The 21,044-nt window shown below is 46.1% G+C and overlaps 1 protein-coding gene across 2 annotated transcripts in view; it reads right to left on the reverse strand.

Annotated features, from left to right (window-relative positions):
• Window positions 1-3,092: 3,092 nt before the first annotated feature.
• PPME1 (protein phosphatase methylesterase 1) overlaps window positions 3,093-21,044 on the reverse strand; it is a 40,694-nt gene continuing 22,742 nt past the window's right edge. For both annotated transcript variants that reach the window (XM_073661248.1, XM_073661247.1), the window contains exons 10-15: window positions 8,941-9,070; window positions 8,306-8,435; window positions 7,091-7,135; window positions 6,903-6,967; window positions 4,183-4,250; window positions 3,093-4,003 (exon numbers count right to left, since the gene is read on the reverse strand). In XM_073661248.1, the coding sequence (XP_073517349.1) occupies window positions 3,985-4,003; window positions 4,183-4,250; window positions 6,903-6,967; window positions 7,091-7,135; window positions 8,306-8,435; window positions 8,941-9,070 (457 nt within the window). In that variant the 3' untranslated portion in view covers window positions 3,093-3,984. The remainder of the gene's footprint in view (window positions 4,004-4,182; window positions 4,251-6,902; window positions 6,968-7,090; window positions 7,136-8,305; window positions 8,436-8,940; window positions 9,071-21,044) is intronic.

A 21,044-nucleotide genomic window follows, 5' to 3' on the forward strand; every position in this document is an offset into this window, starting at 1 on the left:
GTATCACACAGGATAGGATTAGATACACGGCTCAGCAGACGGTATCACACAGGATAGGATTAGATACACGGTTCAGCAGACAGTATCACACAGGATAGGATTAGATACACGGCTCAGCAGACAGTATCACACAGGAGAGGATTAGATACACGGCTCAGCAGACAGTATCACACAGGATAGGATTAGATACACGGCTCAGCAGACAGTATCACACAGGATAGGATTAGATACACGGCCCTGCAGACAGTATCACACAGGATAGGATTAGATACACGGCTCAGCAGACGGTATCACACAGGATAGGATTAGATACACGGCTCAGCAGACGGTATCACACAGGATAGGATTAGATACACGGCTCAGCAGACGGTATCACACAGGATAGGATTAGATACACGGCACAGCAGACTGTATCACACAGGATAGGATTAGATACACGGCTCAGCAGACGGTATCACACAGGATAGGATTAGATACACGGCTCAGCAGACGGTATCACACAGGATAGGATTAGATACACGGCTCAGCAGACAGTATCACACAGGAGAGGATTAGATACACGGCTCAGCAGACAGTATCACACAGGATAGGATTACATACACGGCTCAGCAGACGGTATCACACAGGATAGGATTAGATACACGGCTCAGCAGACGGTATCACACAGGATAGGATTAGATACACGGCTCAGCAGATAGTATCACACAGGATAGGATTAGATACACGGCTCAGCAGACAGTATCACACAGGATAGGATTAGATACACGGCTCAGCAGACAGTATCACACAGGAGAGGATTAGATACACGGCTCAGCAGACGGTATCACACAGGAGAGGATTAGATACACGGCTCAGCTGACGGTATCACACAGGATAGGATTAGATACACATCTCAGCAGACAGTATCACACAGGAGAGGATTAGATACACGGCTCAGCAGACGGTATCACACAGGATAGGATTAGATACACGGCTCAGCAGACAGTATCACACAGGAGAGGATTAGATACCCGGCTCAGCAGACGGTATCACACAGGATAGGATTAGATACACGGCTCAGCAGACAGTATCACACAGGATAGGATTAGATACACGGCTCAGCAGATGGTATCACACAGGATAGGATTAGATACACGGCTCAGCAGACGGTATCACACAGGAGAGGATTAGATACACGGCTCAGCAGACGGTATCACACAGGATAGGATTAGATACACGGCTCAGACGACGGTATCACACAGGATAGGATTAGATACACGGCTCAGACGACGGTATCACACAGGATAGGATTAGATACACGGCTCAGCAGACGGTATCACACAGGATAGGATTAGATACACGGCTCAGCAGACAGTATCACACAGGATAGGATTAGATACACGGCTCAGCAGACATTATCACACAGAATAGGATTAGATACACGGCTCAGCAGACAGTATCACACAGGATAGGATTAGATACACGGCTCAGCAGACATTATCACACAGAATAGGATTAGATACACGGCTCAGCAGACAGTATCACACAGGATAGGATTAGATACACGGCTCAGCAGACATTATCACACAGGATAGGATTAGATACACGGCTCAGCAGACAGTATCACACAGGAGAGGATTAGATACACGGCTCAGACGACAGTATCACACAGGATAGGATTAGATACACGGCTCAGCAGACGGTATCACACAGGATAGGATTAGATACACGGCTCAGCAGACGGTATCACATAGGATAGGATTAGATACACAGCTCAGCAGACAGTATCACACAGGAGAGGATTAGATACACGACTCAGCAGACAGTATCACACAGGATAGGATTAGATACACGGCTCAGCAGACAGTATCACACAGGATAGGATTAGATACACGGCTCAGCAGACAGTATCACACAGGATAGGATTAGATACACGGCTCAGCAGACAGTATCACACAGGATAGGATTAGATACACGGCTCAGCAGACAGTATCACACAGGATAGGATTAGATACACGGCTCAGCAGACAGTATCACACAGGATAGGATTAGATACACGGCTCAGCAGACAGTATCACACAGGATAGGATTAGATACACGGCTCAGCAGACGGTATCACACAGGATAGGATTAGATACACGGCTCAGCAGACAGTATCACACAGGATAGGATTAGATACACGGCTCAGCAGACAGTATCACACAGGATAGGATTAGATACACGGCTCAGCAGACAGTATCACACAGGATAGGATTAGATACACGGCTCAGCAGACGGTATCACACAGGATAGGATTAGATACACGGCTCAGCGGACAGTATCACACAGGATAGGATTAGATACACAGCTCAGCACACAGTATCACACAGGAGAGGATGAGATACACAGCTCAGCAGACAGTATCACACAGGATAGGATTAGATACACGGCTCAGCAGACAGTATCACACAGGATAGGATTAGATACACGGCTCAGCAGACAGTATCACACAGGATAGGATTAGATACACGGCTCAGCAGACAGTATCACACAGGATAGGATTAGATACACGGCTCAGCAGACTGTATCACACAGGATAGGATTAGATACACGGCTCAGCAGACAGTATCACACAGGATAGGATTAGATACACGGCTCAGCAGACAGTATCACACAGGATAGGATTAGATACACGGCTCAGCAGACAGTATCACACAGGATAGGATTAGATACACGGCACAGCAGACAGTATCACACAGGATAGGATTAGATACAGCAGAGTATGGAATGACTTCTGTGCGCTCTGCAGTGCTGACTTGCAGTATGCTGGCGCCCTCTGGTGGTTACATAGAGGATGCGGCTTACCTGGCTGCTGGTATATACAGTTCGTACGTGGCCGGCGTGCGTCGGGGTGACTTGCTGTGTATTTTATCTTATGCATATGTTACACTACGTTTCTTACAGGCGGAGGTGACACTTGTTATTTACGCACATCGTACGTATCAGTCCGCCACGTTTTCAGGCGCCATTATTATTATGTGATGTGATGGCTGCGGACCCCCGTATAGTAATACATAGCGTCTTGGCACAATGCACTTTTATTGTGGGTCCTGGACACAGACTCAAGTCCGATGTGAAGTTTTCTTACTTTTATTCTTCTCGCACTTTTGTCCATAAATAAAAGGTTTACATTCATTAATAGGAAGAAAAAAAGAAAAAAAGCAACTCCGGAAACAGATTCTGAACTCATTGTCATCCAGAGTCCCGGGAATATGACAACCACGACGGCGGCGGCGAGAGAACCGGAGCCCACCGGCAGGCGCAAAGATCTGACAATCACAGCATCTCGCTTTATGGCAGAGGCGGAAGAGTCACAGACAAAGTTCTTGCTTCTGATTGGCTAAGAAGGTTCATAGAGGGGATATGGGCAGTACAGTCCAAAAAAAAAGCATCTCCTGCAGGAACAAAGGATCAGGCATGCTGAAATCCAACATGCCCGATCCTTCTTTCTACCTCTACCTGCCATCAGAGGACTCACACCGTACACGTTAGATGGTCGGCCATGTTGAAATGATGAGGCTCGGCCGAGGTTTATCTAATGTACACGGTCGCACTAGCCCTAATTTAATGGGGGTCTCAATCAGACCGGATTTGTGCTGCTGACGGATTTATGTCTGAAAACTGCAATAAATGGAATTACAAACTATATTAGGGAAGTTTGCAACGTTCGCTCACCAGTGGGGACCCTTATGATCACCCCCCCTTAGACCCCTCCACCACGTAGAAGCCTGTGCCCCTCTAAACTGTGACCGTTAGGTTATCCGGGTCTTCGGTCCATCTTCATAGACAGCAACAGCGCCCCCCGACCAGGATGAGGAGGAAAAAGAGACAGCATGGACACTGGACTGGCGTTTAGTGACGGAGGGGGCGCTCTGCTGTACCGGATCATCACTGCGGCCGTCGGAGCTCGGTATTTACAGGACGACTGTCTGGCCCCCAACTGTGCGGCCCCCCGACTGCAGGGCACTAACAGGCCGGGAACACGCTGCAAAACAGACAGGAGAGAGGACTGTGGTTACTCAGCTTGTATGAGGTAGGGTGAAGGGGTTATCTTATGGGGGTCCTGGGATGTCATATGGGGGGGGGGTGCAATCTCAGGACCCCCTCTATCAGCCACTTGAGGACGACATTGGATATTATTAGGATAAAAGGTTATGTTCTTACCACTGAAATCCACCAACTGGTTCTGCAAACCGATGACGCACCAAGAAGGTGGCAACCGCCTCTGCGACCTGCGCCGAAGAGAAGTGGTTACAGTGCAGCCTGACACCCGCTGCCGCCCCGACGCACGCCGCCGTCCAGACACCCGCTACAGTCCCCAGACTACTGATCCGACATCTGGGACCACGACCAATCACAAGAACTGGAGGGGGTGTAGGCCATCTCTGTATTTGACATAGAGTTTAACCCCTTCGCTATCAGGCAAATTTTCAAGTATATTTATTTATTTATTTTGCTTCATTATTATTCTTTACTAATGTCCTACAAAATGGTAGAAATTTCCATGTGCAGTGAAGTTGTAAAAGAAAAAAAAGATATACGCAATTGTGTCATCGTTTTTTCGGGGTCCCTTTGTACAGGGTCAATTGTGCGCAGTACAAATGATCTGATAACCCGACTATCCAAATCAGTGGTTATGGCGATACCAGACTTGCATCGTTTTTTTATATATAGATATGTACAGTCGTGGCCGAAAGTGTTGGCACCCTTGAAATTGTTGCAGAAAATGAAGTATTTCTCCCAGAAAATTTATCGCAATTGCACACGTTTTGTTATATAAATGTTTATTTCCTGTCTGTCTATTGGAACAACACAAAAAAAAAGGAGAACAAAAAAAAGGCAAATTGGATATAATTACAAACAAAGCCACAAAAATGGGCTGGAAAAAAAATGTTAGCACCTTTCCAAAATTGTGAGTAAACAACTTTGTGATGCTCGTTCACACTCACCTGTGGCAAGTAACAGGTGTGAGCAATGTGAAAATCACACCTGAAACCAGATAAAAAGGGAGAAGTTGCCTCAATCTTTGCATCGTGTGTCTGTGTGTGCTACACTAAGCATGGAGAACAGAAAGAGGAGGAGAGAACTGTCTGAGGACTTGAAAAATATCAACAGTGTCAAGGTTACAAGTCCATCTCCAGAGATCTTGATGTTCCTTTGTCCATGGTGTCCAACATCATCAAGAAGTTTACAACCCATGGCAGTGTAGCTAATCTCCCTGTATGTGGACGGCAGAGAAAAATTGATGGAAGGTTGTAACGCAGGATAGTCCGGATGGTGGATAAGCAGCCCCAATCAAGATACAAACAAATTCAAGCTGTCCTGCAGGCTCAGGGTGCATCAATGTCAGCGTGAACTATCCGTCAACATGTGAATGAAATGAAACGCTGTGGCAGGAGACCCAGGAGGACCCCACTACCGATAAAGGGACATAAAAAAGCTAGACTGCAGTTTACCAAAATGTACGTGAGTATACCAAAATCCTAAGATGGAGCTTTTTGGTAAAGCACATCATTCTACTGTTTACTGAAAACAGATTGAGTCCTACAAAGAAAAGAACACAGTACCTACAGTCAGATATGGTGGAGGTTCATAGATGTTTTGGGGTTGTTTTGCTGCCTCTGGCACTGGGTGCCTTGACTGTGTGCAAGGTATCATGAAATCTGAAGATTACCAAAGGATTTTGGGTGGCAATGTAGTGCCCAGTGTCAGAAAGCTGGGTTTGCATCCTAGGTCATGGGTCTTCCAGCAGGACAATGACCCCAAAAATGGTTCAAGAAGCCAACAGAAATGGATGGAAACAAAGTGCTGGAGAGATCTAAAGTGGCAGCAATGAGTCCCGATCTAAATCCCATTGATCACCTGTGGAGAGATCTTACAATTGCTGTTGGGAGAAGACGTCTTCAGATATGAGAGACCTGGAGCAGATTGTAAGAAGAGTCCAAGATCCCGGCTGAGAGGTGGAAGAAGCTGATAGTTATAGGAAGCGACTGATTGCAATTATTTATTCCAAAGGATGTGCAACCAAATATTAAAGTTGAGGGGGACAACAATTTTGTCCGGACCATTTTTGGGGTTTTGTGTGTGAAATTATCTCCAATTTTGCCTTTTATTGCTTTTTTGTGTTGTTCTAATAAACACAAAGGAAATAAACCTGTATATAAGAAAACAGGTGGAATTGTGATAATGTTCTGGGAGAAATACTGCATTTTCTGGAACAATTTCAAGGGTGCCAACACTTTCGGCCATACATATTCTGAGACCTGTAACTCTTTAATATTCGGTTGTACATTTCTTTGGTCAGGCTCTGGGGTCTATACAACGATTTGATCCCTTTTTATTGCATTTAGTGTATGGAGGTGCGGTCACTGAAAGTTTCTGGCGGTGAAAATTTTCTTTTTTTACAGCGTTTACCGCACAGGTTATATCATTTTAGATTTTCATACTTTGGACTTTTACGGCTGCAGTGAAAGAAATGTAAAAAAATATCCATATTTGTTATTTTTGATTTGGGAAAAGGAGGTTGGGGGTGTTAGGAATCTGAAGGAAAGGAACCTCCTTGTACTATATTGTAATATATCAGTCTGTCGGGATAGGAGGACAAAGATGGAGGGGGACAGGGGCCTTCAATAGACCCCTGGAAACCCATTAAGCATCCCAGGATCGCACTGCAGAAGGCCAGTGGGAGCTGGAATGGACGCCCCTCCGGCAGAGATTGGTTACACAGCAGCGACAGGAGCTGCGCAGCTCCGTACACTGCACCCGACGTGTGACGTATGTGAGGCCTGTGTCGGCAGTGAGGTTAATGTAGAGTGATTTGCAGTCAGACCCGACTTATCGGCCATTTTGCGGTGTATAGAGTTGGTGTCCGGTGAGCGTCTTACTTTATCTGGAGCGTCTTCGTGTACAGCATGGCCGCACTGCGGGAGAACCTGCATCTGGAACTTTCCTGTAATGGAAAACATAAGACATCTATGAGAAGATGGACCGGGCCGGGGGCTGAATGTACAGAATGGGGGAAGGAAGGTGGGGAGCAAAAGGGCACTGTGTGATCTAGACCCCTAAATCTTACCCTGCATCTGTCCTATCGTGAGGTCCTTGTCCAATCTGTCCACTCCTGAAAGAGCAAGAGAAGAATTACTGGCTGATGATCTGGTAGATGGCGAGATTTCTATATATATAGATCAGGGGTAGCTTACCGATCGCTGAGGATCCAACCTAAGGGATCCCCAATGATCCCAAGAATGGGGTGATTTTTTTTTTTTTTTTTTTTTAATATCTACCTACTTTTAAAGTGCATGTATTAAAAACACTGAATGGTCGCCATCTTCTCCAATTACCAGCAACACTACCATGCTTTTCCACGGTGCTGACCTGCCAGATCCCACAGCGTCCTCTGTACGGACCAGCAGCAATGTAATACGGCAACAAGACCGAGAAAAAGCAACTTCTGCTCCACACAGGAGACGCTGACAGAACCGCGGTCACCTGGTCCAGGAGGGGAACGTCACTCGTACCCGGAGAGGATGGAGAGAGGAAAGGATTTCAAAACATGAACTGTGCACAAAATAACTATCGCTACGATAAGACATTCAGACGTCCATTTTTTCACGTACGTGTTCTAACCTCTCAGACAGGACATGTGCCCATTATAGTCTAGGAGGCTGTTCACATGTCCATGTTTCCTGACCGAGGCCTTACAGACCCCACACACACAATTAATCACAGGTGGACGTCCACACTGCTCTAAGCTCGAGTCTGATGATCGGTGCGGAGAAGCCGCCCCATATTACAGTATCTAAGAGTGCTGTGAAAAAAAAACATATAAACCAGCACAATAAAAAAAAACATATAAACCAGCACAATAAAAAAAAAACATATAAACCAGCACAATAAAAAAAAACATATAAACCAGCACAATAAAAAAAAAACATATAAACCAGCACAATAAAAAAAAAACATATAAACCAGCACAATAAAAAAAAACATATAAACCAGCACAATAAAAAAAACATATAAACCAGCACAATAAAAAAAAACATATAAACCAGCACAATAAAAAAAAACATATAAACCAGCACAATAAAAAAAAACATATAAACCAGCACAATAAAAAAAAACATATAAACCAGCACAATAAAAAAAACATATAAACCAGCACAATAAAAAAAAACATATAAACCAGCACAATAAAAAAAAACATATAAACCAGCACAATAAAAAAAAACATATAAACCAGCACATGTAAAAACAGAATAAAAGCCGCAGAGCAGCGGGGGACGCTCACCTGCCAGGAGGAGCTGTTTAGGGATTGAACAGCTGAGGAAGAGGTTGGAGAGACCCCTGAACCAGCCCTCCCAGTACTTCTCCGTTTTTGACAGCTCGATCCTCCAGGTATAGGGGCGCTCCTTTTTGGTCTAAGAAAGAACGATATTGGAAGTAAAGTTCTGGATGTAGAAAATAAAAGGTTATACATTCTGCTCCGGTATCGCAGTCTCTGAATGGAAACCTTTATTATTTCCTCGCAGAGGACGGGAGCCGGCCGTGGTCCTGTGATGGACACCGCTCCGATAAGGGTCACATGGAGCATCGCAAATAATGCAATGTTTACTGGATACACGAACCAAAAGTATTGGACTGGTCACTTGGCTGGGACCCCGCTGATCATTAAGAACAGGGCCTGTAAGAATGAAGCGATGGTCGCAGCGGTCTGCACACTACGGCTCCACGCATCGTTGGACTCCTGGAGAAAGCTGAGTGCAGCCCTCGGCTGTTTCTTCTATGAGACGCTGGTCACATACAGCCAGCGCTTCATTCAGATGGACCATGGTGGAGTCCCAATGTCAGAATCTTAGGGGTCCGAGTTTTCGGGATAGCTTTGTGTGAGCTAATGGGGGGGGTCTATGTCCAATCTCTTCTTACCTCCGTGTCATCCTCCTTCTTCCTTTTGTTGATGGACTGTCCCCCGTCCTCCTCTTCATCTTCTTCCTCTTCCTCGATGATTCCTTCCACTAAAGCTTTTGGTCCTTCGGGACTTGTGGCTTCTTCACATCTGTGGATAGTCCAGCACATGCGGTGTTACATCAGATATGTGCATGAAGCATTTTCTTACCTCTTTTATTGGAAGGAAGCTGGAAACTTGTCCTTTTTTTTAACCATTACCCCTTTTTCCACAAGGTAAATTTTCCATCATATGTCGGTGCAAGTGTATGGGGCAGGTTCAGCGGCCGATCCCGCTTCACACATGGCAGGTGCCGGCAGTGTTATACAGCCAGTGCCTGCCTCCAACAGCAGCAGCAACCGGAGCTGGGTCTCACCGCTGCCACTGATCAGATGTTACTGTCAATCACTGACAGCAGCAGAGAAGTGGAGGCTAAATGGCTGCGGACCCATTATGCAGACATCTTACCATGGCAGTTATGGGGGCCTTCCAAAGACCCTTGTCACCTCCTCATGGTGCATCTACGAAGTAGTGGGCTTCAGAGGAGTTTGTTCTTTTTACTACAGTATATACTGCAATACTAGAGCATTACAATATATGGGACAAGTGATTGAAGTTCCCTGGTGGGATGGGGGGGGGGGACTAAAAAAAAAAATAAGTCAAATATTATGTAATAAAAAATATATTATATAAGTCAATTATTATGAAATAAGACATATAAAATGGATAGATATATTTACTTGTTTCAGTGTCACTGCATCCATCTATGAAACTTAGAACTGATTAAGAAAAAAAATATATATATATTTTTTTTTTTGTAAATATTTCAGAATAATTTACTTACTTTATATATACAGTGTGTGTATATATAGATAGATATAAGTAACTAATAATAACAATAATAATAATATTTATTTATATAGCGCCAACCTATTCCGCAGCACTTTACAATTCAGAGGTTCATATACAACAGTCATGACGACCCTGCTGGTAAGAGCTTACAATCTACAATGAGGTGGGGGTGACACAAAGTACAGGGGCTTATTTACAATGATGGTCCGGCCATCTTGAGGGGATGAGGGCGATATAAAGGTTGCATGAGCTCATCACCAGCCAGTATCTGTGGTGCTTTTGGGTGCGGAGGAGTTTGGTGGAGTCTTATCTTTGGAGAAATAATGAATGGGCTATAAAAATATAAAAAGGACTTTGATTAGGGAACGTGAAAGGCCGCCCTAAACAGGTGTGTGTTTAGGGAGCGCCTAAAACTGTGTAAGTTGTGGTTCGTCCTAATTTCTTGGGGTAGAGCATTCCAAAGAATAGGTGCAGCTCGGGAGAAGTCTTGAAGCCGGGAGTGGGAGGTACGAATTAGTGCCGATGTTAGTCGAAAGTCACTTGAAGAGAGTAGAGAACGGGTAGGCCGATAAACAGAAATGAGGGAGGAGATGTAGGGGGGTGCCGCACTGTGGAAAGCTTTGTGGGTGAGAACAAGCACTTTAAATTGGATCCTATAATTCATGGGCAGCCAGTGCAATGACTGGCACAGAGCGGAGCAGTCTGAGTAACGATTAGCCAGATAGATGACCCTGGCTGCAGCATTAAGGATGGACTGGAGAGAAGAAAGTGGAGTGAGGGAGGGGAGCAATTACTAGAGAGTTACAGTAGTCAAGGCGGGAGTGGATTAGGGCAACAGTGAGGGTCTTTGTTGTTTCCAAGGTGAGAAAGGGGCGGATTCTAGAGATGGTGCAAGGACAAGAGCGGGCAAGAGATTGTATATGGAAGGTGAAGGAGAGATTGGTGTCAAACACAACACCCAGACAACGTGCCTGCTGGCTCGGCGTTATTGTGGTGCCACACACTGAGAGGGAGATGTCAGATTTAGGGAGGTGAGTGGACGGCGGGAGCAGAAGAAGTTCAGTTTTGGAAAGGTTGAGTTTCAGGTAGAGAGCGGACATGATATTATAAACTGCGGCCAGACAGTCACTGGTGTTCTGTAGTACAGCAGGGGTAAGGTCAGAGGGTGAGGTGTATAGTTGTGTGTCATCAGCATAAAGATGGTACTGAAAGCCAAATTTGCTGATGGTCTGTCCAATTGGGGCCGTGTAGAGAGAGAAGAGAAGAGGGTCAAGGCCTGAACCCTGAGGAACCCCAATAGTGAGAGGAAGGGGGGAAGAAGTGGAGCCAGCGAACGATACACTGAAAGAGCGGTCAGATAGGTAGGAGGAGAACCAGGAGAGAGCAGTGTCCTTGAGAGAGCAGTGTCCTTTATGCCAAATGAGTGGAGCGTAGAGAGTAGGAGGTGGTGGTCAACGGTGTCGAAAGCTGCAGAGAGGTCAAGAAGAATGAGCAGAGTAGTCACCGTTACGTTTTGCTGTCAGAAGGTCATTGGTTACTTTGATGAGTGCGGTTTCTGTAGAATGTAGGGGGCGGACGCCGGACTGTGATGGATCTAGAAGAGAGTGAATGGAGAGGTAACGGGTAAGGCGGGAGTAGACCAGGCGCTCCAAGAGTTTAGAGATGAAGGGAAGATTGGAGACTGGTCGGTAGTTGTTTGTGTAGGAAGGGTCAAGAGAGGGCTTTTTTAATAATGGAGTAATGATGGAGTGTTTGAAGGAGGAGGGGAAAATACCAGAAGAGAGGGAGAGGTTGAAGATTTTAGTTAGGCGAGTAGAGACGACTGAAGAGAGGAGCCTGGAGACTTTGTCTTCTGTGACTGGGTCATATGTGGAGAGTGATCCAGAGGAGATGAGGGGAGGGATGGGAGTCACGGCACTTTGTGGCTGGGAGCTGATTTCCTGATGGATGTTCTCTATTTTCTCTGTGAAGTAGGAGGCCAAGTCCTCAGCACAAATGTCCATGATGGGGGCCTGCGCTTTAGGACTGAGGAGGGAATGAAAGGTGTCGAAGAGTTTTTTGGGGTTGTTGGATAGTGAGGAGATCAGGGTGGAGAAGTAGGACTGTTTGGCGAGGTGAAGGGCAGAGTTATAGGTTTTTAACATAAATTTATTGTGGATAAAGTTTTCTAGTGTGCGAGTTTTCCTCCATAGGCGTTCGGCACTTCTAGAGCATCGCTGGAGAAATCGGGTTTGCGATGTGAGCCAGGGCTGTGTTACTCTGTGTTTAGCGGTTCTGAGGGTGAGGGACGCTGCTTGGTCCAGCGTGCTTCTGAGAGTGTCATTGTAGTGATTTACAGCCAGATCAGGACAGGAAAAAGAGGAGAGTGGAGACAGTGATGAGTGAAGAGAGTCTGTGAGTGTATGAGGGTTAATGGCTTGTAGATTTCTGAATGTGTGATAGGTAGGAAAGTGCTGGGGCAGGCGAGGATTTGTGAGCCTGAAAGAGAGGATGTTGTTGTCAGAGAGGAGAAGAGGTGAGTGATCTGGGTAGGGGATTGAACAAAGCCGGACAAAGACCAGATCAAGGGTGTTTCCGTCTTTGTGTGTCTCAGAGGTTGAAAGCTGTGAGAGGCCAAGAGAAGTGGTTAAAGATAGAAGCTGGGATGTGGATGGGGAGGTGGGGCTGTTTATGGGGATGTTGAGGTCTCCCTGGATAAGGGTTGGAAAATATGAGGACATGAAGTGCGGCAGCCAGGCAGAAAAATGGTCAAGGAACTGGGTGGGTGAGCCTGGGGGACGGTATACGACCGCTACTCTGAGGGAGAGGGGATGGAAGAGCCTGATGGTGTGTACCTCAAAAGAAGGGAAGGAGAGTGATGGAACTGGGGGGAGATGACCTGGAAAGTGCATTGTGGGGATAGGAGTATGCAGACTCCACCACCAAGTCTGTTTGCAGGTCTCGATATAGATAACTATCTATATACACTGCTCAAAAAAGTAAAGGGAACACTTAAACAACAGAATATAACTCCGAGTAAATCAAACTTCTGTGAAATCAAACTGTCCACTTAGGAAGCAACACTGATTGACAATCAATTTCACATGCTGATGTGCAAATGGAATAGACAATAGATGGAAATTATTGGCAATTATCAAGACACCCTCAATAAAGGAGTGGTTCTGCAGGTGGGGACCACAGACCACATCACAGTACCAATGCTTTCTGGCTGATGTTCTGGTCACTTTTGAATGTTGGTTGTGCTTTCACACTCGTGGTAGCATGAGACGGACTCTACAACCCACAGAAGTTGCTCAGGTAGTGCAGCTCATCCAGGATGGCACATCAATGCGAGCTGTGGCAAGAAGGTTTTCTGTGTCTGTCAGCGTAGTGTCCAGAGGCTGGAGGCGCTACCAGGAGACAGGCCAGTACACCAAGAGACGTGGAGGGGGCAGTAAGAGGGCAACAACCCAGCAGCAGGACCGCTACCTCCGCCTTTGTGCAAGGAGGAACAGGAGGAGCACTACCAGAGCCCTGCAAAATGACCTCCAGCAGGCCACAAATGTGCATGTGTCTGCACAAACGGTTAGAAACTGACTCCATGAGGGTGGTATGAGGGCCCAACGTCCACAGATGGGGGTTGTGCTCACAGCCCAACACCGTGCAGGACGCTTGGCATTTGCCACGGAACACCAGGATTGGCAAAGCCGCCACTGGCGCCCTGTGCTCTTCACAGATGAAAGCAGGTTCACACTGAGCACATGTGACAGACGTGACAGAGTCTGGAGACGCCGTGGAGAGCGATCTGCTGCCTGCACCATCCTTCACCATGACCGGTTTGGCAGTGGGTCAGTAATGGTGTGGGGTGGCATTTCTTTGGGGGGCCGCACAGCCCTCCATGTGCTCGCCAGAGGTAGCCTGACTGCCATTAGGTACTGAGATGAGATCCTCAGACCCCTTGTGAGACCATATGCTGGTGCGGTTGGCCCTCGGTTCCTCCTAATGCAGGACAATGCCAGACCTCATGTGGCTGGAGTGTGTCAGCCGCTCCTGCAAGATGAAGGCATTGAAGCTATGGACTGGCCGCCCGTTCCCCAGACCTGAATCCGATTGAGCACATCTGGGACATCATGTCTCGCTCCATCCACCAACGTCTCGTTGCACCACAGACTGTCCAGGAGTTGGCGGATGCTTTAGTCCAGGTCTGGGAGGAGATCCCACAGGAGACCATCCGCAACCTCATCAGGAGCATGCCCAGGCGTTGTAGGGAGGTCATACAGGCACATGGAGGCCACGCACAATACTGAGCCTCATCAGGAGCATGCCCAGGCGTTGTAGGGAGGTCATACAGACACGTGGAGGCCACACACAATACTCAGCCTCATCAGGAGCATGCCCAGGCGTTGTAGGGAGGTCATACAGGCACGTGGAGGCCACACACAATACTCAGCCTCATCAGGAGCATGCCCTGGCGTTGTAGGGAGGTCATACAGGCACGTGGAGGCCACATACAATACTCAGCCTCATCAGGAGCATGCCCAGGCGTTGTAGGGAGGTCATACAGGCACATGGAGGCCACACACAATACTCAGCCTCATCAGGAGCATGCCCAGGCGTTGTAGGGAGGTCATACAGGCACGTGGAGGCCACACACAATACTCAGCCTCATCAGGAGCATGCCCAGGCATTGTAGGGAGGTCATACAGGCACGTGGAGGCCACACACAATACTCAGCCTCATCAGGAGCATGCCCAGGCGTTGTAGGGAGGTCATACAGGCACGTGGAGGCCACACACAATACTCAGCCTCATCAGGAGCATGCCCAGGCGTTGTAGGGAGGTCATACAGGCACTTGGAGGCCACACACAATACTCAGCCTCATCAGGAGCATGCCCAGGCGTTGTAGGGAGGTCATACAGGCACGTGGAGGCCACACACAATACTCAGCCTCATCAGGAGCATGCCCAGGCGTTGTAGGGAGGTCATACAGGCACGTGGAGGCCACACACAATACTCAGCCTCATCAGGAGCATGCCCAGGCGTTGTAGGGAGGTCATACAGGCACGTGGAGGCCACACACAATACTCAGCCTCATCAGGAGCATGCCCAAGCGTTGTAGGGAGGTCATACAGGCACGTGGAGGCCACACACAATACTCAGCCTCATCAGGAGCATGCCCAAGCGTTGTAGGGAGGTCATACAGGCACGTGGAGGCCACACACAATACTGAGACTCATCAGGAGCATGCCCAGGCGTTGTAGGGAGGTCATACAGGCACGTGGAGGCCACACACAATACTCAGCCTCATCAGGAGCATGCCCAGGCGTTGTAGGGAGGTCATACAGGCACGTGGAGGCCACACACAATACTCAGCCTCATTTTAACTTGTTTTAAGGACATTACATCACAGTTGGATCAGCCTGTAGTGTGTTTTTCCACTTTAATTTTGGGGGTGACTCCAAATCCAGGCCTCCATTGGTTAATAAATGTGATTTCCATTGATGATTTTTGTGTGATTTTGGTGTCAGCACATTCAGCTTTGTACAGAACAAAGTATTCAATGAGAAGATTTCATCCATTCAGATCTAGGAGGGGGGATTTCAGTGCTCCCTTTGTTTTTTTGAGCAGTGTATATTAACCCCTTAGTGACGGAGACAATTACAGTTGTGCTCAAAAGTTTACATACCCCGGCAGAATTTTTCCTTTCTTGGCCTTGTTTCAGAGAATATGAATGATGACAAAAAACCTTTGTCTCCACTCATGGTTATTGGTTGGGTGAAGCCATTTATTGTCAAACTACGGTGTTTTCTCTTTTTAGATCTTAATGACAACCAAAAGCATCCAAATGACCCTGATCAAAAGTTCACATACCCCAGTTCTTAATATCGTGTATTGCCCCCTCTAACATCAATGACAGCTTGAAGTCTTTTGTGGTAGTTGTGGATGAGGTTCTTTATTTTCTTGGATGGTAAAGCTGCCCATTCTTCCTGGCAAAAAGCCTCCAGTTCCTGTAAATTCCTGGGCTGTCTAGCATGAACTGCGCGCTTGAGATCTCCCCAGAATGGCTCAATGATATTGAGGTCAGGAGACTGAGATGGCCACTCCAGAACCTTCACCTTGTTCTGCTGTAGCCAATGACAGGTTGACTAGGCCTGTTCCTCTGCGATGTTCTCTCTTCGGCGGCTCGCGCCCCGCAGTGTACTTCCAGGACCTGCGGTGACGTCACTGATCACCTGATGGTCGCGTGACCATCAGCTGTTTGTTGAAGCCAGTAATCAGCTGATCGGTCTCATGACCAATCTGCTGATTGATGAAGTCAGTAATCAGCTGATGCTTACTGTGGGGACCTTCACAAGAATGTTCCCACGTTCTCTAGCTCAGTGATTTTCAACCTTTTTTGAGCCGCAGGAACACTTTTTATACTTAGAAAATCCTGGGGCACACCACCAACCAAAATAGCACAAAATGACACTAAAATAGTCATATTATACATATAGTTAATAATATACATTCTAAATTTATTTTACTCACTCAGTGTGAAACCTGGGCCTGTTTCGATAAACACAAAAGGGATATCCTGGCAGGAATGGTGGAAAGACACACACGAAGCTCTTCCTCAACAGTTCTCAGTTTCTCCCTGTTTTTAGCTTTTATCGCAGTCAAGCTTGAGAAGCCCAGCTCACATAGATATGTGGTTGAAAATGGGAGCAATGTCAAAATAGCTTTGTTGGCCAGAATGGGGAACTCCTTGGCAACAGATAACCAAAAACTGTCCAAAGGAAGATCAGCAAACTTTAGCTTTAAACCGCGATCTTGCTTCAGTTCAACGAGTTCCTCTTGCTCCTTTAAAGTCATGTCATTTCCAGCAACGGATAATGAGCCGTATGGGTCCCTAACCCAGTCAAGGCATTCTGTGAAGGCTGAAGAGAAATAGAACGATAACTTCTCCTCAAGAGTTTTCAAATGTCTGCCAATCGCTTCGCACATTGCAGCAGTATTGTCATCATGCAGTTTCTCGGTGAGTGGGAACATCTGAAGGTTGCCACCCTGCACATGTTGTTGCCAGAGCTGCACCTTTAAACGGAATCCGTTCATTTTATCAGTGCTTGTAAGCAGGTTTTCATTTCGACCTTGCATCCGTGTGTTTAGTTCATTCAGATATTGAAATCTATCAGCCAGGTATGCCAGCTTTGCACACCACTCATCACTTGCAAGCAGCTTTGAATAATCGGACCTCTCGTTTGTAAGAAATATTTTAAGTTCCTCTCGCAACTTATACACACGGGCCAGCACTTTGCCACGTGACAGCCACCTGACCTCCGTGTGGAGCAATAAGATTTTATGTTCCGCTCCCATTTCTGTACACAAAGACGCAAATAAGCGACATCTCAAAGGTCGCGTCTTCACAAAGTTCACTATGCGCACAACATCATCCAACACAGGAGATAGATCTGCTGGTAAGGTCTTTGCAACGAGGGCCTCACGGTGCAAGAAACAGTGGGTAGCAAGAACATCTGGGTTTCTTTCTTTAACCCTACTTACAAAGCCTTTGATGCGCCCGACCATGGCTGCGGCTCCATCAGTGCAGACACCTGTGCAGTTTTCCCATGTAAGTCCACTTTTATCAAGATATTCCGATGTGACTTGGAATATTGCCTCTCCTGTTGATTTTTCTGTCAGTGCCTTGCAAAATAGGAAGTTTTCTCTAATGGCTTCACCATCCACAAAACTCACATTGGCCAACAACTGACAATGTCCACTGATATTCGTCGACTCATCAAGTTGCAAGGCAAATTTCTTACTGATGCGCACCTTTTCCAAAACAACTGTTTCAATGTCCGCAGACAAGTCATCAATCCGTCTGGCAATTGTGTTATCAGAGAGAGGCACTTTAGCTATCTCTTTAGCTGCTTCAGGGCCAAGCATCTCATTTACAATAGCTTTACAAGCTGGTAGTATTAATGTTTCTGCCACAGTGTGGGACTTTTTGGATTTAGCTATGAGTTCAGCAACAAGGTAGCTAGCTTTGAGGGCTCTCTCATTTACCTTTGTGCTTTTTCTCAAAAAAGTTGCCCCTTTCTCATTGTTTGTACGTAAGCGTACAAAATACTCCATCGGTTTATTTTGAACGGAAGGGTGTTTCGTTTGGAGATGGCGTTTAAGTTTGCTTGGCACCATAGCGCTATTGGAAAGCTTCTCACCACACACCAAGCACAGTGGTGTTGGTGCTGTCGCATCCCCAGTGGAAGTAAATCCAAATGAAAGATAGCTTTCACTGTATTGCCTTGAGCTCACCGTCTTGTCTTTTTTCTTTTGTCGAACTCTCATACCAGGGCCTTCATTTGGGTTAGAATTGTGTCCAGGGTCCTGTTCGGCATTTGCCTTTTCCATTCTCAAATACTTCTCCATCACTGCTGAGATAGTGTGCGCAGCCACACACTAAAATAGAAGAGTATTACATTATCTGCCACACTTAAAGGACCTCTGCTAGGCATATTTCATTCCTGAGGGCTTAAAAAGCAGCTCTCGTGGTGACAAGAAGCTGATTTAAACCCCCCAAGAGTGAACTTCGCGAGAGCTGTATGTGTGTGATAATAACTTATATTACTACGGTCTGCATTTCCTGCTTGAATTGACACTAGTGACGTAGCACTCCGCTTTCTCTATAAGTAGAATAGAGCCGGCTGCCAAGTGCTACGCCACTAGAGTCAATTCAAGCAGGACATGACTGCTGAAGAACGTTACTAATATCATTTATTATTCCATACATACAACTCTCACGGAGTTCACTCTTGGGGGTTTTAAATCAGCTTCTTACCACCACAAGAGCTACTTTTTTAGCCCTCAAGAGTGAAATATGCCTGGCAGAGGTCCTTTCAATAAATTATTTATTTTAAAAAAGTGAAATAAAAAAGGATAACCCCCTCATATATTCAATCCCATGTAACCTCATAAATACAGTCCCACGTATATGAGCACATGATTATCAGCATCATATACTGTGGTGATGTGCACGAAACAGCGCCACAGTATATGGTGCTGATTATTATGTGGCTCATATACTGCAATATAAAGGGGTACAATGAGAAGTACTATGGCCATGAGGCCAGAGTACAAGTGCCAGCTCATATACTCAGCATATGAGCTGGTACTTGTAGTACTCCAGCCTCATGACTATAGTATTTCTCATTTTACATTTCTCATTGTTATATGCAGTATACTGCTGGAGTACTAAAAGTACCAGCTCATATGCTGAGTATTCTGCCAACAGTTCATATACTCAGGCAAAAGCTCATATAGTCAGCATTATTGGCGTGCATTACCTTGGCGGCGGGCAAATGCGAGAGTCTCTCCGCTCTCAGGATGACGCGCCGGCCTCGGTGACGTCATTAAGTCGCGCGAGGTTCAAAGCTTGCGCATGTGTTATTGTACACGTCTCCTACATTGTAAGAAGGCGTGACTGCGCATCGAGCGCATTGCCGGGAAACAAAACACAGGGGGCACCATAGTTTGGGGAACTTTCCCCGCGGCACACCCGACCATGTGCCGCGGAACACTGGTTGAAAATCACTGCTCTAGCTCACCGGGGCTCATCAGCTGATCTTCAGCTGTTGAACCCCAGTGACCACCTGCAGCACTGTATACTGACAGGGGGTGATTTTACACCCCTGTCAGTATACAGTGCTGTATTCTACAGCTGTGACATCAGTCATGGCTGATGTCACAGATGTGGAAATGATCCAGATCGTCATGGGACAGTCGTGATCGTTGACTGAGTCGTTGACGGCATTAGAATACCACATTTTGGATGCAACATAAATAGGTTGTGTCCAAAGCGCTTCTGAGTGCTGATCGGGTGACGGGGGACATAGCGGCTAACGAACCAGTTGTGAGATGTTATTAATAGCCAGGGAAAATGTTTGCCTAGTGGCACACTCCCAGGCTAAAAAAAACAGCTCACAGCAGTCACATAAATTAAGTGAATAGAAATGCAAATGAAGATTGGGTGAATGGGACTAACTGACACCCAGCTCTTTTGTTTGGTGATGTCAAGGTGTCAATCAGAACTTTTCATGACCAAACAAAGTAAAGAAACACACAGACACTGTGTAAACACGTTATTTGAAATACAACAGACACATTCTTTAATCATTTAAATGAACCAATATACTCACCCCAGTTCTTATGGTAATCCAAGGGCTTAAGCAATGTCCCACCAACTGTATTTAGCTCCAAAAATCATTCACTGATGCTCAAAAACGCTTCAAAAAACGCATGTAAAAACGCATGCTTTTTTTTTTCTGCCAGGGAGAGGCAAAAACGCTCATGAAATTTCTGCTTCAATTCCTGAACTGTGTGTACATACCCTTAAAAGTTGACCAGCGATTTCTCATTTTTCCAACAAAATTTATAAAACCATTTTTATAGGGCCCACATCACATTTGAAGTGACTTTGAAGGGCCTTTATGACAGAAAATATCCAAAAGTGGCACCATTCTAAAAACTGCACCCCTCAAGGTGCTCAAAACCACATTCAAGAACTTTATTAACCCTTCAGGTGCTTCACAGGAACTAAAGCAACGTGGAAGGAAAAAATTAAACATTTAACTTTTTGTCACAAAACTTTTACTTCAGACCTATTTTTTTTATTTTCACAAGGGTAACAAGAGAAAATGGACCACAACATTTGTTGTGCAATTTCTCCCGAGTTACGCCGATACCCCATATGTGGGGAAAACCCCTGTTTGGGTGCACGGCAGGGTTCGGAAGGAAAGGAGCGCCGTGTGAGGTTTTGAACGCAAAATTGGCTGCAATCGAGAGCGGACGCCATGTCACGTTTGGGGTACCCCTGATGTGCCTAACCAGTGGAAACCTCCCACAAGTGACCCCATTTTGGAAACTACACCCCTTAAGGATTTTATCCAGGTGTATAAAGAAAATTTTTGAACCCACAGGTATGACACAGAATTTGATAACATTAGGTCATCATATTGCAAAAGTTCATTTTTTTCACAAAAATCTTGCTTTAGCCCCAAATTTCTCACTTTTGCCAGATGTAACACCAAAAAGTGGTCCCCAGAATTTGTTACCTACTTTCTTAGCACCGCAGTAATACCCAACATGTAGTCAAAAAGTCCTGTTTGGACAAACGGCAGAGCTCGGAGCAGAAGGAGTAATGTCTGAATTTTGGAACCCAAATTTGGCTGAAAGAGACAGCGGGCACCATGTACCATTTGCAGGGTCCCTAAGGTGC

The sequence above is a fragment of the Phyllobates terribilis genome, unplaced genomic scaffold (genome assembly GCF_046119375.1).
Source record: "Phyllobates terribilis strain yellow unplaced genomic scaffold, ASM4611937v1 Scaffold_2__4_contigs__length_985480577, whole genome shotgun sequence".
NCBI lineage: Eukaryota > Metazoa > Chordata > Amphibia > Anura > Dendrobatidae > Phyllobates > Phyllobates terribilis.